The sequence below is a fragment of the Diplotaxodon limnothrissa genome, linkage group LG20 (assembly GCF_057381915.1).
Source record: "Diplotaxodon limnothrissa isolate DT_005_m linkage group LG20, D_limnothrissa_male_GT1.1, whole genome shotgun sequence".
NCBI lineage: Eukaryota > Metazoa > Chordata > Actinopteri > Cichliformes > Cichlidae > Diplotaxodon > Diplotaxodon limnothrissa.
In genome coordinates this window covers 8,745,185-8,762,745 of record NC_140615.1, presented here as the reverse complement: position 1 = coordinate 8,762,745, position 17,561 = coordinate 8,745,185, and the positions used below count along the sequence as shown (strand labels likewise).

At 40.3% G+C, this 17,561-nt stretch overlaps 2 protein-coding genes across 2 annotated transcripts; one reads left to right on the top strand and one right to left on the bottom strand.

The window, feature by feature from the left end:
* Positions 1–74: 74 nt before the first annotated feature.
* On the bottom strand, positions 75–1,604 carry atp5f1e (ATP synthase F1 subunit epsilon). The gene is made up of 3 exons (XM_085345113.1): positions 1,539–1,604; positions 1,055–1,182; positions 75–269 (listed from the first exon to the last, which is right to left on the bottom strand). Coding segments are annotated over exons 1-3 (162 nt in total). The 5' UTR covers positions 1,571–1,604; the 3' UTR covers positions 75–267.
* Positions 1,605–5,329: 3,725 nt separating this feature from the next.
* LOC146610505 (PRELI domain containing protein 3B-like) lies at positions 5,330–16,862 on the top strand. Its single transcript, XM_085344005.1, has 6 exons — positions 5,330–5,422; positions 13,629–13,797; positions 13,919–14,008; positions 14,227–14,297; positions 14,487–14,589; positions 14,704–16,862. Exons 1-6 carry the CDS (start codon positions 5,391–5,393, stop codon positions 14,818–14,820), a joined length of 582 nt encoding a protein of 193 aa, XP_085200131.1. The 5' UTR covers positions 5,330–5,390; the 3' UTR covers positions 14,821–16,862.
* Positions 16,863–17,561: the final 699 nt, after the last annotated feature.

Here is a 17,561-nt window from a genome sequence, read left to right as displayed (position 1 = left end):
GCAGTACTGTAAATACCACAATAGATTCACTACAACACTACAAGGGCAAGAACACAAGGAGACAAGAATTCCAACATCCATCTTTAATACAATTTTGATTACAAATGAAAAGGGGGCGGGGGGTGCAGTGTCATTCAGGTCCCCAGTCTAACACATCATCTTGATGTTAACCAGCTTTTATTTTTCTTCTCCACGGTGTGCAGGACAGGTAAGCTGCAGGACCTCACAACCCATGAGAAAAAAAAATATCTACATCATGGTCAAACATCCTGGAAGGAAAGCAAAGCAGAATGGAAACATTAATGAAAAGATCCTCATAAAATGTCTTCGTAAATCTAAAACATTCAGTGACTGTAAGGTTATAGTTAAACAAATTTGAGATCTTAAACTTAAGCTGTCAGCCACAAAGGACAGTACCCATGTTAGGAGCATGCCACGTGCTCCTAAACTCTCCACGCCTAATAAAACATCTACATTTCCCCTTCAGCAGAGTTTGTCACATTTGTTAAATGCTCCTGGAGCTCACCTCACCACAATAAAACAAGTTGGTGAAATGTTGCACCAAGTCATCTAGTTCAGAGTCCTGATAAGAATGGAAACCACCACAGCACATTAGCAATACGAGCTAATAGTGACCACTACTGAAACAACCAAATAAATGCACTCAAATGCTGAATTTTAATACTCAAAAAAACTTGTGTATTATAAATCTCAATGCATACTCACGTTTCCTAAACCAATATATTCCTTTATATTTTTGATTTATTTGTTGAGAGCATTTGACTTTGTCTGAATAAAATGAACGCTAAACTGATGCACTGTTAAATTGTTATGCATTCGACAATTCAAATACGAGGCCAGCTTCACCATAACTAGACAGGACAACGATATGGAGCTTAAATGTGTGTGCAACAGTAATAATAACCCAGTACACCACTATTTGAAGGAGACACTGAAAGCACCGTCACAGCCGCCTCTCCCTGACATTCACTCTATCAGAGGGCATGAGCTGTGATCAGAACAGCGTTGGTACCTTTAAAGCTGATGAACTTACATGCTGTTTTATTTTGAGGTTTGAGGACTCTGACGTTGGACTCTGCGGCCCTTATCGCCTCGGCTTTGAACTGCGGCTTGAGGGCAGCCCGCACCGCGTTAGCGCAGATAGCGGAGAAGCGGATGTAGCTGCAGAGAGGACACACAGGTTAGCCACATGCTAAATGCTACCGACAATGATTTGTCTGTAGAGGACAAGAACAACCTCTTCTTCATTAAGAAACCACATACTATCAGAGGAAGTCCCACCTGACTCGGTATTGAGGTAATGCTACTGCCATAAATTAAACGCATACGGTGGGGAACACTAACGTTAGTAAACTTAGTATATTAGCTATGTAGCTAAATTGAGAATTTAACACTAAAAACCAACATTTTCTTTGACAGAGCATTCTGTTCTCATTTTAAACCCCGTTAAAATAAAGCAATCAACATTTACCACAAGCCATTTCATTGTAACTACATATTTATTTTTATTTTAATACCTCAGGCCTGCCTGTCTCCAGTATGCGACCATCTTGGCTGTGTTGTAGCTTCAAGGACAGGTCGGATGTCTGCGTGATGACGTATTTGACAGGCGCAAGACGTTTTTCCTCCCAGCCAATAAAACAGTTTTTGGTCGTGATTGACAGCTGGTACTTTTATTTGTCCCGCCTTCCGTGGATGAACAAAGTACCTGGCTTTTTATTGTTTACTTTGAGTCGACAGTAAATTATAAAGTTAAATTTCAATAAAATAAATAAATAAGTGGTATGGTCTGTGAATTAACAAACCCTGTTTAAAAAAGTAATTATGGGACAGCTTGCCAGGGATTTTTCTGTAATTTCACACATTTATTTCTTTTTAAGCCTAAATATTGATAGATAGTTTATTGATCCCAGAGGGGAAAATACTGTGTTACAGCAGCTGGCAGGATAAAAACCAACAACAATAATGACAACTCCCCCAATAGTGCAGCCTTGAATAAATAACTAATATAGTTCATGTAAAAGCATCACGGGTGCATAGTCAGGGCCTCATACTATGAAGGAGCAAAGACTTTACATTTACAACTGTAAAAAACCCCACAAAATATAATAATAAAAAAAGAAGTTAAATAATGAACACTAAAAAGTAAGACAAAATGTGCAAGGGACTAGTAAAAATTACATTAATAATTAATATGTACACAATTAAGAAAACAGCTTCAAGAAGGTATAATACAGAAAGAGTCACACTCATAGATTTATTTCATTTACTGCAGCAGCATTTCTTTATCATGGAGAAAAATGGCAGACGTACAGTTGAAATTGCACTTCAGAAAAACTTTATTAATCCAAGAGTTAAATCATCGGTTATCATAGCAGCAAATATACAAAAAACAAGAAGCACTCATATAAATGTGTGTAGAAACAGAGTTATGATAGATAAACATTAAGATAAGTGGATAAACATAGAGATATATGTGTAAATATAAATATACATATAACTATAAAAGGACAAGTACGTGTGCAAATATATGTTGTGGTGTACAAAAGTGACAAGGTGCATTGAGGTGTGATTAATTCTGCTAAACATGTGTGGATCTGACCCAAGTGGATGAAATAAAGAGTCTGAAAGCAGCGGGAAGGGACAACCTCTTCTAACGTTCCCTCAGACTGCGAGGTTAAAGTAACTTGTTGCTGAAACTGCTCTTCAGATTGTCCAGTGTGTTATGGAGGGGCCTGGAGTCATTGTCCAAGATCGCCAGCAGTCTTGCCAGCATGCTATCACTGATCACCTCCTCCAGGGTGGTGAGCTTCATGCCAACAACAGACTCTGCCTTCCTGATGAGTTTGTTCAGTCTGTTTGCGTCCTTTGCTTTGATGCCTGCATCCCAGCATGCCACAGGAAAGAAGATGGTGCTCGAAACAACAGACTGATAAAACATGTAGAGCAGCCTGCTGCATACATAGAAGAATCTGAGCCTTGGTAGAAAGTAAAGCCGGCTCAGACCCTTTTTGTAGGCAGCGTCCGTGTAGGCGGACCACTCCAGCTTGTGATCCAGCTGAACTTGTTGGATGTGACTATTTCGGCATCAGTCCCACCAATGCAGATGGGGGAGGGTCGGGATCTGTTTCTGCCAAACTCCACCACCAGCTCCTTTTTTTGGCCACATTCAGCTGCAGGTGGTTTACCTCAACCACCTCATGAAGCGGTCAATCAGTCGATATTAAGCTATCTATATTATAACGCTATATTAAGTTGATATATTAAACTATCTCAGGGATTAAATGTGCAGTTAAAGTTCTTTACACTGACAGAAAGAGGAGTTTCACTGGTCACACCTATTTAATATCAAAGCGGGCTGTTTGTGGCCTATGTTATAAATGAGTTAGACATCCCTGCCTAAATGCTCTAAACTGAAATGTATGTGTTATGTAGTTTTAAACCACTGCATATCTACACAATGTGAATGAATGCAGTGAGTTTATAGGGTGCTGATTTTAATTAAAAACAACAAGTAGAATACATTTTCCTGCACAATGAATAAAAAAGAACAAGGTCAAGCAACTTGTGGGAAAATGTGAATCTTTGACTTGAAATAATTTTGCTACTAACAAATGTTTCCCACTAACAGGTCTGACTGATGGAGAATTCCAACTCAACTACAGATAAAAATGCTTCTCTTTCTTATATCAGCTGTGCAGCCAACAGTTTCAATTTCAATCTGAAGATTTTGCCACTGTTACCATAGCAACAGACAGTAGGACTTTTCTTCATAGGAACTGTGAATATTTGGGTTATTTTTGTGAATCTTTGTACTTCATATTATTCACATAATGATGTGACTGCATGGACAGTTAATCTATTAATTAAGTCCATAGTAAATGACGATGTATGCTGTAATATCAAGTTACACAAATCTTTGAAATTATACATTTACACAATATTGGATCTAAAATTGCTGATGGCTGACCTGGAATTTATGACCTGGAATTTTTTTCTTTTAAATAATAAGATGGAAAAACCAATTAAAAAATGCAAATATTTCTTATATTTGTTGTTAATGTTCACCCAAAGTGACAAAGGAATTTGACAAAGGAACTTAAAAAAATCACAGACAATGTCTTGAATAATCAGGCCACTTTCTTCAAACTGCTGGCATACTTGTGGTTCCTAGGCTATTTAAAAGTAGAATGGGGGTCAAAGCCTTTAGCTTTTAGGCACCTGTTCTGTGGAACTAGCTCCCATTTGGATCCTGGGGACAAACACCATCTGAGTGCTTCTTCTTCACTCACCTTTTTTCAGTTGCTATGTGTTTTTACACCACTCTGCAATTAATCACGAGTTATTACTTCCTGTTAAAAGGGAGCTTTTCCTTCCCACTGTTGCTGTGATTTGATGCCATATGAATAAAATTGAATTGAACCATTACATATATATACACTTATATTTCATACATGGACCATTCATAGAAAATTATATAACGATCACTCTCTCTGGTGGCATAATCTCTTGCCATCCCTAGTACCACCATAGATTTGTACATGAAAATGTTGTTTATTAAATTAAGTTTGCATTAGCCTAGCTAAAATTGACACTGAATATAAGTTCTAAAACTAAATATACCGCAAAATGTTACCCCCCAATAAAAAATAGTTAAACATAGCATCAAATGGCTTGATTTGTTGTTGTCTGTAGCAACTAACAGTGCAGACTTCTGATATTTTGTGCAAATTTAAGCATGTAAAACTTTGATTATTTTTAATAAAAAGTGTGTGAAACTGAATTTAGACTTGTATTTCTAACTCATCCACTTCCTGTTGTGTAGCTTTCTGTGTAGCTTTTTTTTCTTTTATACTTCTTGGGCATAGTGCTTATTTATTATATAGACTACACAGTACACAACATCAAAATTCACATTTTTTATGTAACTGAAATATGTAATAATTTGGGCTTAAGCCAGTAAGAAAGTTGCAGACTATGTTTATATGAAAAATGTATAAACATGTTTATTAAAATACATCAAATTCAGAATCAGAAAGACTTTATTTATCCTGCATTTGATGTATTTTATTACAGAATTTAACACCTGCATAAGTGTAAAGAAATGGCTTTGATTTTTCCACCCTAAATTTTTTATGCCACCCTAAGAACATTTCTCTAGATCCGCCCCTGCTGCTGAGGGTCTCAGAGGTGTTTAACAAATGGATTATTCTGGAAGGGGTGCAGCAGCTCTGTCTGCCAGCAGGGGGAGCATCGCGGCTAAGACTGTTAAAGGTTTCTCACTCAGCCCCTCCTTCCTTCCTTCCTCTCTCAGTGGTCACGCTGTCATTTGTCGCCGGCTCCCGTGCTCTGACAGAAAAACGGTAAAAATGAAGATTTGGACGTCAGAGCACATTTTCAAGTGAGTATTTCTTTTTTTTTTGCGGTAGTGTTTTATAAAGTATGGTTGTTAAGTTGGCTATTTCTTCTTATATAATCAGTTTTCGTGGCTCCGTGTGCAGTCTGGGCGAAGCTTGCAGATAAGTTAGATAACACGAAGGCACGCCGCTTTAGTCGAGTTACCCAACGCTTTTAGTTTATATTAGTTATGTTTAGAAATGACTTTTGACTTCCCACCGCGTTTGATGTTTACAGCTGAAGCCTGTATTTGCTACATGTATTGGTATTTGAAATTAAAGTGCCCTTTACCCGAGTTAACTTTTGTCGTTAGCTTTGTGCTGCTAACATTAAAGCTAATTTTTTCGCCTTGAATACTATGACTGTAATGATGTTTAGGTTTATTGTAACATTTCAGCCTTGGAGGACTGTTTTCAAATGCTTTCCCCGAGCCTTGGTATTTGTTACGGGATAAAGAAAAATTTAATTACCCGCGTGTTTGACATTATCGACGGGGAACGTTACATAACGACCGGTCTGTCGTTTAAACACAATAAACGGTATATAATCAGAGCATTTCTGCTCGTTTTACAGCGACTGATAAATAAAATCAGTCTGGTTGCTTAAACCCTCTACTAGAAGTTTCCAGAGAAAAGCCGTGGGTGCTGCTGCTGTGAGTCTGCGCTGTGCAGAGGGGGCGTTTCTTCTCCCGCCTGTCTGCAAACACAGACGCTATTGTGATTCACTGTGGCTGCCGTCAGCAGCAGTTATGCAATTTGAGACAATTTTATGGTTCAAGTTACAATGAATAAGTGAAATACTTTATTGTTAATATATGTGTGTGATGTAATGTATGTTGTTGGCTGGAAATACATTTACAAGGGTTACAGAATGTTTCCGGGGTGGAACCAATGTTTAGTCTGTTGTTTGGGGTGACAATATTTTCAGTTACACGCCACACTCGGTAGAGCGCAGCATGCTTTTCGTCTCTCTCTGGTGGTGGTAGAAACATGTAGACGCATGCAACGGAGTGTTCGACTATGGGAAAGAGTGACACTACAAGAAGCGTTTCATTTAACCCCTGCAAGTTAATGCGGCCAATGAGGTATGCAATTTGTATATGTTGTGATAGAAAATAAGATGTTTGTTTGTGATAGAGCGAGCGAGTTTATGGTAACCACGTGTATATGTTAGCATTTTGTGAAGGTAAATTGTAAGCATTTGTGTTGTTTAATAATGATGTACCTTATTGTTTATTCTCTATGAGAACAATGTACGGTGGAAATTGATTATTTTATGTTGTTGTACAGTTCTCACGGCATCGTTACGGCATCTCTGGTGGCATCGTTGGTGGCGCCCGTGTGCAATAAATGCCAGTAAATCAAGAACGCCTTGTGTTCGTTTTTCAACTTGGAGGGAGTTACAGTGAGAACTCAGTCTGCTCGGCATGAGGCGAGGAGACGAGTAGCGGTGTCGTTATCCACTGAGCAAGAAGAAATTCATCGCACGCTAGCATCAGACAGATAAGACTATGCATACGCCAGTTAACCTAAGCAGCAAACAGTTGAAGTTTACATGGACGATCCTTTAAGTGATGCATTTAAAACAAGTTAAATGTTAAGAAGTGGGTCAACTTTGACGACTGTTTAACGGAACACTGTAAGAACTGAAAGTAATCTGTGCTCTGCATATCTCCTTTCTAAGTTCATGGTTCTGTCTAATAAGATTTTTTATAGGTGAAGTCATTTTACCTATTCGTGTTATTTGGATGCTAGAAGTGTTGTAGAATTAAGTGCTGCGTCGTATGTGTTGTTGGTTTAGGAACAAAGTTCACCATATTTATACGACTCAAGATGGTATTCATTCAGATATTTTATTAAGGTTTAAGGTGTTGTAAAATCTTGAAGGTATTATCCATTCTTGATGTTTTGGACAAGTTCACCTAAAGACAAGGTTAAGCTTGTAGCTATTAATATTTCAGGCAATTGAGCTGGTCTGTTGTTAAACCGCATGTCTGTTAAAGGTATAGCTAGAATTTATTTTGTGCCAAGTAATAAGTAAACATCGCAGAATGGATCAAACAACTGAATATGAAACTAAGAACGGCGACTTACTTGAGGATAGTAGTGCCACAAATGTACAGCAGTCATGTGAAGAAGAGCCACGAAGAAGTCAAAGACCTCGAAAGCTTACTGAAAAGGCTCAGCAACTGCATGATGATAAGTCAAAAAAACTTCAGCATCGTTTCACTACAACTTATGATAAATGGAAAGCAAACGCCAAGCAAGCTAAGAAAATGATAAAGGGAGCCCCCTCTGTTGAGGTTGTGAAGGATTTGATGTGTAAGTTAAGTTGTGCATCAGCAGATGTGAAACACGCATATGAAGATTTGCGCAAATGTGCTTCCCCAGACAGTGAGATCCGTCGTAGGGCAGACACCTGTGACGCGGTATCCAAAATAATCTTGGACAATGAAACCACTTACCTTCAGAATAAAGATAACGAAGACGTTCAGATAGAGGATTTAGTCTGGCCTGAGTCTAGTTCAGTGTTTTCATCTTCAGCTTCTCAAGGCACAAGTAAGGGCTCTCAAAGAAGTCTAAGCTCTGCAAGCAGTTCCAGCATAAAGTCACAAAAGTCAAGCCTTTCCTCCATTAAGAGACAAGAGGCCGTAGCAGAGCTAGCTGCTACACAAGCTGCACTAAAGGTCCTGCAAGAGATAGAATGTGAGCAACAAGAACTTGAAAGTCTTGAAGAAGAAAATCGAAAGAAGATTGCATTACAAGAGGAAGAAAATGTGGCAAGAAAGAAAGCACTGGAAGAGAAACGCAGACAAATAGAGCGCTTACAGACTGTTAAGGAGCTAAGTGCGGCGAAGGCACGACTCCAAGTTTATGAACAAGACATAAGCTCGGATGAGGAAATAACAGAGTTACTTCATAACCACGCAGCTCAACAACATAGATCTCCAGGAGTTGTAAGGAGTCCACGTGAGCATCCCGTGATACACCAAGCAGATAGTATCACAGTCCTCGCTGAAGCAATAGCAGAGTCTATTAATGTAAGCCGTCTCCCAACACCTGAACCATCTATCTTCATGGGTGATCCACTAAGGTATAGCGATTGGAAGATGTCATTTCAAACCCTGATAGGCAGGAAAAACATTCCAGTAGGGGAAAGAGTCTATTACCTTCGTAAATATGTTGGCGGACCTGCAAAAAAGGCCATTGAAAGCTACTTCCTATTAGGAACGGATACAGCTTACAACTCAGCATGGGACATCCTGGAAGAAAGGTTTGGAAGTTCATTTGTGATAGCTAAAGCTTTCAAGGATAAGCTTGCCGCATGGCCCAAAATCGGACCCAAAGACAGTGTTGAGCTGAGGGATTTTTCAGACTTCCTTAGAGGCTGCCAGGCTGCAATGTCCCAGATTAAGGGTCTGGAAGTATTGAACGACTGTGATGAAAATCAAAAACTTCTAACAAAACTGCCAGATTGGCTGGTGGCCAGTTGGAATAGGAAGGTGATTGAGATAGAAGAAACTTGTAATGTGTTTCCTACTTTCAGTCAGTTCGTGGAATTCATCACAAAGGAAGCAAAAATAGCTTGCAACCCAGTGACTTCTCTTCATGCCCTGAAGTTTAATGATGGTGAAAAGGTAAAGATAACAAAGGCACGAAACATTGGTGCAAAGGTGCTTGCGAGCAACTCTGAAGAGAATGCAGAACGTAAGAAATGCACTTTTTGTGAAAGATGCAATCATGGCATACAGACATGCTGGAAGTTCAGGGAAAGACCAGTTGAGGAACGCGTTAAGTTTGTTCAGACAAGGAAGTTGTGCTTTGGATGTTTACAACCAGGACATCTCTCAAGGACCTGCAAAAGAAGGAGTCTTTGTGAGACATGTAAGGAAAAACACCCAACATGTTTACATGAAGACCGTGAAAGAGCAACCAGAAGAGAGAAAGGCAGTGATGAGCATGGGGAGAGTGTAAAAAACTCGAAATATGCTAAGTCAACGGAAGGAACAGAGAGCAAACATACTCCTGAACCATCAAATGAAGCCACGTCAAACAGAGTAGTGCAAGGTATGGACAGCATGTACTCCTCTACGGTTGTCCCAGTTTGGCTATCTACATCAAGTAACCCAGAGAATGAAATTCTTGTATATGCACTACTTGACAACCAAAGCGATACCACATTCATTATGCAAGATAAGGCAGAAGCTCTGGAAATGAAAGGGGAGGCTGTGCAGTTAAAACTCTCCACACTTTCATCCAGAAATACAATCATCCCGAGTCAAAGGTTAGTTGGACTGCAGGTGAGAGGTTTCTATTCATCAAAGAAGATTTCTCTCCCTGTAACCTATTCAAGAGAGTTCATCCCTGCCAATCTAAGTCACATTCCTACACCAAGAACGGCAAGAGCTTGGACACACCTAGAGCATCTTGCAGAGGAGATCGCTCCATTGATTGAGTGCGATGTAGGGCTTCTCATAGGATACAACTGTCCACAGGCTTTGCTGCCCCGAGAGGTCGTCCCAGGTAAAGACAATGAGCCATTTGCTCAAAGGACAGATCTTGGATGGAGCATAGTCGGTTGTGTTAGCCCATGTGTCGACTATGGTGATGCTATAGGAAGCAGTCACAAGATTGTCATGAAGTCAGTGAAACCTCACCTCCAGACATCTAAGAAGCTCACAAACGAAGTGAAATATATATGTCGAACCCAAGTCAAGGAGTTCATTTCACCGCCAGATGTGCTGAGGATGCTTGAGTCTGACTTCAGTGAGAGAAGAGTAGAGGATGCTAATCTATCTCAGGAAGACTTGCGTTTCCTAACCATCATGGAAGAAGGAATCAAAATCAAGGCGGATGGTCACTGTGAAATGCCGCTCCCCTTCAAGAAAGATCGACCAAATCTCCCAGACAATAAGACGTGTGCAGTCCATAGGCTTCGATGTTTGAAAGGAAGATTTGAAAAGAACAAACAATATCAAAGGGACTACACGACCTTTATGAGTGAAATCATAACAAATGGGGATGCAGAAAAGGTCCCAAGAGGAGAAATTAACAACAGTCCTGTGTGGTACATTCCTCATCACGGGGTGTATCACCCACACAAGCCAGGAAAAATACGGGTTGTATTCGACTGCTCAGCAAGATTTGAAGGCGTGTCACTAAATGATCACCTTCTTACCGGACCAGAATTAACGAACAGCCTGATAGGTGTTCTCTGTCGCTTTCGCAAGGGACAAGTTGCCATAATGTGCGATATCGAGCGTATGTTCCATCAGTTTCACGTCAAAGCAGAGGACCAGGACTACTTGAGATTTCTCTGGTGGGACGATGGAAACTTCCAGGCTCAACCATCAGTCTATCGCATGCGAGTGCATCTATTTGGAGCTGCCTCTTCCCCTGGTTGTGTAAACTTTGGGTTGAAACATGTTGCTGCCCAAGGACATGGTCACTACAGTGAAACGACCATTCAGTTCATTGAACGAAACTTTTACGTGGACGATGGGCTCACAAGTGTCGCAACCAAGGATGAAGCCATTAAGTTAGTAAAGGAAGCAAGGCAACTCTGCAGTGCTGGCAAACTGCGAATTCACAAATTCATTTCTAACGATCATGAGGTACTTGCATCCATTCCAGAGAGTGAACGTGCAGATTCAGTACGAAACCGCAACTTGGTTCTTGGTGAGTCCCAAATTGAGAGAGCTCTGGGAATCAAATGGTGCATTGTTGCAGACCAGTTCCATTTCAGAGTGATTGTGGATGAACGCCCACTTTCTAGAAGAGGAGTCTTATCAACTGTGGCATCCATCTATGACCCTCTCGGCTTTGTGGCACCATTTGTTCTGGTTGGAAAGCAAATACTCCAACAGATGTGTCAAGACAAGGTTGGATGGGATGAACCACTGTCAGAAGAGCTCAAACCACGGTGGGAGTCTTGGCTATTGGATTTAAGGAACCTGGCTGACATCAAAATTCAGTGCTGTTATCTCCCAGAAGGTTTTGAGAAGGTCGAAAGATATGAACTGCATCATTTCTCAGATGCGAGTGTTAAAGGGTACGGTGAATGTTCTTACTTGAGAGCAATCAGTGTTTCAAACCAAGTCCACTGCTCTCTAGTTATTGGCAAAGCCAGGGTGACTCCTACAAAGGTCACCACAGTACCCAGGCTTGAGCTATCAGCAGCAGTTATTGCCGTGCGAACGAGTGACCTGCTTAAAAGGGAGTTGGAAGTTCAAGCCAAAGAATTCTTTTGGACAGATTCGAAGGTTGTTCTTGGATACATCAACAACGAGGCTAGAAGGTTTCACATATTTGTGGCAAATCGCATTCAGCGTATCCAAGAAGGTTCCGATCCAGACCAATGGAGATATGTGACTTCTGAGAACAATCCCGCTGACCATGCATCACGGGGTCTGACAGCAAAGGGACTAATTACTTCCAGCTGGTTCACCGGTCCAGATTTTCTCTGGCAGGATAAACTTCCTGCTGATGACATTAAGGTGGGAGAGTTGGGAGCTGAAGATCCAGAACTTCGTAAGACTTTTGTCCATAAGACACTGACCACAGAAGATTCGTTGCTCAATCATTTCTCAAGATTCTCAAACTGGACAAGGCTAGTTAAAGCAATTGCACGACTCAAGCGATACCTCAAAGAGCTGAAAGGTCTGACGTACAGAACAAACGAAGTCACCAGTCTTGAGGAGAGGAAAGAGGCAGAGCTTTTCATCATAGCTACTGTTCAAAACGAACTGTTTTCTGAAGAAATCAAAGATCTGAAATCGAAGCAGACAACAACAAGAGATCGTGCAAATAGGTTGCACAAACTGAATCCTTTCTTGGATGAAAAGGGTGTGTTGAGAGTGGGAGGTCGGCTGGAGCATGCAGATTTACATCCACAAAACAGTTACCCTACTTGAAGCTGAATAGTTCAGAATTCTTGTCTCTGTGATCTATGTGACTAAGGGACTGTATACACTTGCCTTTACAACGAGGTTCAGTTGAAAAATCATTAATGATTTGGTGGGAGTGTGGCTGCCGTCAGCAGCAGTTATGCAATTTGAGACAATTTTATGGTTCAAGTTACAATGAATAAGTGAAATACTTTATTGTTAATATATGTGTGTGATGTAATGTATGTTGTTGGCTGGAAATACATTTACAAGGGTTACAGAATGTTTCCGGGGTGGAACCAATGTTTAGTCTGTTGTTTGGGGTGACAATATTTTCAGTTACACGCCACACTCGGTAGAGCGCAGCATGCTTTTCGTCTCTCTCTGGTGGTGGTAGAAACATGTAGACGCATGCAACGGAGTGTTCGACTATGGGAAAGAGTGACACTACAAGAAGCGTTTCATTTAACCCCTGCAAGTTAATGCGGCCAATGAGGTATGCAATTTGTATATGTTGTGATAGAAAATAAGATGTTTGTTTGTGATAGAGCGAGCGAGTTTATGGTAACCACGTGTATATGTTAGCATTTTGTGAAGGTAAATTGTAAGCATTTGTGTTGTTTAATGATGTACCTTATTGTTTATTCTCTATGAGAACAATGTACGGTGGAAATTGATTATTTTATGTTGTTGTACAGTTCTCACGGCATCGTTACGGCATCTCTGGTGGCATCGTTGGTGGCGCCCGTGTGCAATAAATGCCAGTAAATCAAGAACGCCTTGTGTTCGTTTTTCAACTTGGAGGGAGTTACATTCACCATCAGCGATGTTGTTACATTCAAATGTCCCCATATTTGCAGAAAATAATTTTCTCCTATATTATTACCTCCTAAATTGGGTTGGGAGTTAAGCGGGTCGTCTGCTAACTTGAATGTTTGAGACAAAGCGCTGCATGAATGGATCTGACTGTTCGGAGCCACAAATGCACCACATCTTCTGCTTGCATTGCAAGATACTAAATGCACTAAACCTTTTCTCCAGCCAAACAAGTCAAATCAAGCGATGTCTATTAAATATCTGTTCTAGTTCACTTGTACACTTGTTCTGATGGAGGTAGAGATGCACAATAACGCAACTGGTCCTTTTTGTTGCTTGTAAGATGAGTGAAATACAGGCATGGTGGATTTTTAAGTAGTGTTTACCTTAGTAACCTCAGAATCTAAGATGTTTTTCCACACTGAAGAGCACACTCTCAGCAGCAAGCATTGAGTCATCTTCAGAATGTTAAATTGCCCGTTTCTAACGTTGATATCGATTCAAACAGCCACCCATGGGAGACGGTGACCAAGGCTGCGATGCAGAAGTATCCCAATCCCATGAATCCCAGTGTCTTTGGTGTGGATGTTCTGGACAGAAGTGTGGACACTGAGGGACGGTTACACAGCACCAGACTGCTCAGCACAGAGTGGGGGCTCCCTGCTTTGGCCAAGTCGGTGAGTTAAAAGGATAAGAGAAATGATCGACGTGTTTTGTTCAGACTGGGTAATGTTAAGTTGTTTTTCCTTGTATCATTTCAGAATTGTATTATTTTTTTTATTTTATTGTTTCCTGCAGATGTTTGGGGTCACAAGAACATGCACGTATGTCCAGGAACATTCAGTAGTGGACCCTAAACAGCAGACGTTTGAGCTGCAGTCTACAAACGTGAGTAGGATTGACAAATACTTTTATTATGCTTCATCAATACAGACATGAAAGCCGAATTGTTATGGAAGGATGTAACTGTAACCTGATCTCTGCAGTTGTATTTACTTGTCTAATCAGCATTTCTGTCACTATAGATTTGATGTGGTTGCTATGTGTCACCTTGTGGCAGATGCTGATATAAAAAGACTGATTTCAGGTGTGTTTTGTTCTTACAGATTTCCTTTACCAACCTGGTGTCTGTGGATGAGAAGTTGACATACAAGCCACATCCACAGGACCCAGAAAAGTAAGGGACTCATTTTTATCTTTCTCATCAGTTAAATTGGAGTTAAAAAGCACAACATTAAAAAAACCCTTAATATTATTGCAAAAAGGTTTTGAATGTTTAACTCCAAGATTTTTAAAAACAAAAAACTCTACAAAGAAAAAACTTGTTTCAGCTGTGTTTGTGACTTTTCTATGCTTGCATATTCAGGACAGTACTGACACAGGAGGCTTTGATCAGTGTGAAAGGCGTCAGTCTGAGCAACCACCTCGAGGGTCTCATGGCCAAGACCATATCTGTCAATGCCAGCAAGGTAAAGCTGCCTTTAAAATCCTCCTTAAACTCACCTTGATAATATAGTTACTCTTCTGATTTTAAAATCCTCATCACTGCGCGTTATAATGTGAGGCATTTGTGTCTGTTTTAGGGTCGGGAGGCGATGGAGTGGGTAATCAGACGGTTAAACACAGAAATCGAGGAGCTGACTGCCACTGCTCGCGGTACCATGCGATCCCCCATGGCGGCAGCAGTTGCAGATAAATGATCTGGATCTTCCCGGTTTGTTACTCCACCATCATGAACCGATGGGCTTCTCTGTAATTTTCCCCTCAAAGGGGACCCTCACCTCATCTGCCAACACAGCCTATTAACCACAGCCCCATCCTTCGGCCCTGCGTTTGTTTGTCATGAGATCATTGTTAGTCCTTCCTCAGCAGTCTGCGCCAACAGACTTTTACACCAGTCAGGTAGTGACGAGGAAGCATTGAGCTGATGACGGTTTAAAAACAAAAACAAAACACCACTTAAATCGGACTGCACTTGAAGCTCATATGACTTGGTTTTGTGATATGGAAACTTTTTTTAGAATTGAATTCACAGCGTGCCTCTGAATCATCTCACCAGGTTCTTCCTTTTGTCTCTCACATTTCATCATCGCTTTCAAATCTTCATAAACAAGCAGAGGATGGCTCGATTGGAGCAACTTTAATGTCAACCTTTGGATTGATTGACCATGCCGTGCACAGCAAAGCTGACTGAAATGTCTCAAAACCAAATGCTGCCATGCACACAGACTGTAAAAGAATATGAAAGTAAAGGGGAAACTGTAAGTTACAAACTGCATCAGCTTTCTGTCAGGTGGGTGGATCAGATTCCGTGTACCTTTGGGTGATGTTTTCACCATAGCAGAAACACTTTGAAGAAGTGCAACTTCCCTCAGAACATGGGTTAGACTTTGAGGTCTGATACTGATACTGCATCATAACTGTGTCAGGGGTCACAAGAGAGTGAGAGAAGGTGTTGTAGAGCAATGAAGGCAGCTTAGACTTGTTATTTAACAAACGTCTCAGTGCATTTAAACCAAGTGGAGCAGACTGTTGTTTGTGTTACTAATGCATGACTACTGGTATATATGCTACAGCTGTCAGCACAGTGGACCGGACTTTTTTTTTTTTTTTGGGTTCTTTTTCTTCACCCACTTGTGGGTCACTGTGGTCGAGTTTTGCTTCAAGAATACTTGATTTCTGAATTCAGTTTTTTCTTACAGTGATGTGCTGTATAGTTAAGTGTTACAGTATGAGAATGTAAATACTTGAATGTTTAACTTAATTTCAGCATATATACTTTAAGTGGCGGCAAGTCCTCGAAGGGTGCAAATTAAAAAGAAGGAAAAGAAGAGTGGGCACTGAGCAATGTGTCAGGATTCACCAGTGTTTAGTGTGTTGTTGACGCTCACCAGTGTTGTGGTGCAGCCCTGCAGGGTTACGTTCAGGGTCACATTCTGTGCCTACATGAGAAATAGAAATAACCAGTTTTACACCCCAGAACGCTTTATTCTAACTTTATTTGTGGCAAACGAGCTCTGTTTTATTTGATTGTTATTTATTTTGTATTTGTAACATTTACAAAGGCTGAACTGACCAACTAAGAACTGTTGGCTTGTGATGTTGTGCAAATTTGGTGCAGTCCCTCCCCCTCTTTAAATCTTTCTTGTTTGTGTCATAGAGAACTCTCAGGTGCTACATTGTTAACAATGGCTAGTGTCCCTAATAAGTTTTTCAAAGACCACAAGGAGATGAAAGAAATGTTACATCCCTTTTTTTCTTTTCTTTTTTTGTACTTACTATAAAATGTACAAAGCTACAAATAAAGTTTACATGAGAAGGGTTGGTGGTACATCTTAAGCTTTGTACAGTGTTAAAGTGTCCCTTCTTGGATCTCAGCAGCATCACAGGTCTTCCAAGATGCTCCATGGTTAGCTTTCTGTTTCGACAGCATTACATGCATACTTCCAGTTTGACTCATCATTTAAAACAGTAACTGTCTGGTTTTCAGTTTCATCATGTGCAACCCACCTCTTGATCATTTTGTCTAAAACCTGACCCGTCCACACAGTCTCATTTCATGAAATGTGATGTTTTTCTATGGGGTACATTTTGAGAACAGTGGCTGTAAATAGGCTTGTATTGATACTTTGGTGGTGTTACATTCCAAGAATGTGAACGTGGAACAAAATCTAAAGTGTGCACACTGAAATGTTACAAAATAAAGAGATGTCATTGTTTCATGAACATGGTGTTGAGGATTTGTGTCAAAGATTAAATGGTTTTAAATTCTGTTCACTGCTGTCTGACTTTATGAATCAAACACCTCTTTTGGAATTTTCCTTTTAAAGACATTGCCCTCTGGTGGTAGAATAAATAATGCACAGTGTACTGTCACCAGCTACAATAGGATTGTCTATTAGGGTGCTTTTTTTTTTTTCTTTTTTTTTTTTAACTCTATTGGTATACTCAACAGTAGTTCACCTGCTAGTTAATGCAAAAATCCAATCAGCCAACCTCAGGTAACACCTAGATGGATTTACACACGTAGATGGGCTCAAGGTGACCTGCTGAAGCTCAAACTGAGCATCATAATGAAGAAGAAAGGTGATTTAAGTGACTTTAAACAGCGTGGTTGGTGCCGGATGTGTTGATCTGAGTATTTCAGAAACTGCTGATCTGGGATTTTTCTCCACACAACGGTCTATAAGGTTTACAGAGACCGGTCCAAAAAAAGAGTTCAGAGGAGAACGACAGACTGCTTCAAGCTGATTTGGAAGGCAACAGTAACTCAAACCACCGCTTGTTACAACAAAGTATGTAGGAGAGGATCTCTGAATGCACATCAAGGTTTTTATAGTTAACTAAAACTAAACCTAACATAAAAACGAAGAACTGAAAAGAATTAGAAGTATTTTCCTTACTGTTAGTATCTGAGTTTAGTACAAATGTTATTAGAGCT

Excerpts from the sequence above, each read along its gene's own strand:
- atp5f1e (XM_085345113.1), bottom strand. The coding sequence starts at position 1,570 with ATGGTCGCATACTGGAGACAGGCAGGCCTGAG. Across the intron at positions 1,183-1,538 it reads TGGAGACAGGCAGGCCTGAG|CTACATCCGCTTCTCCGCTA; the intron begins GTATTAAAATAA and ends TCCTCTCTGCAG.
- LOC146610505 (XM_085344005.1), top strand. The coding sequence starts at position 5,391 with ATGAAGATTTGGACGTCAGAGCACATTTTCAA. Across the intron at positions 14,009-14,226 it reads TTGAGCTGCAGTCTACAAAC|ATTTCCTTTACCAACCTGGT; the intron begins GTGAGTAGGATT and ends TTGTTCTTACAG. Across the intron at positions 14,298-14,486 it reads CATCCACAGGACCCAGAAAA|GACAGTACTGACACAGGAGG; the intron begins GTAAGGGACTCA and ends TTGCATATTCAG.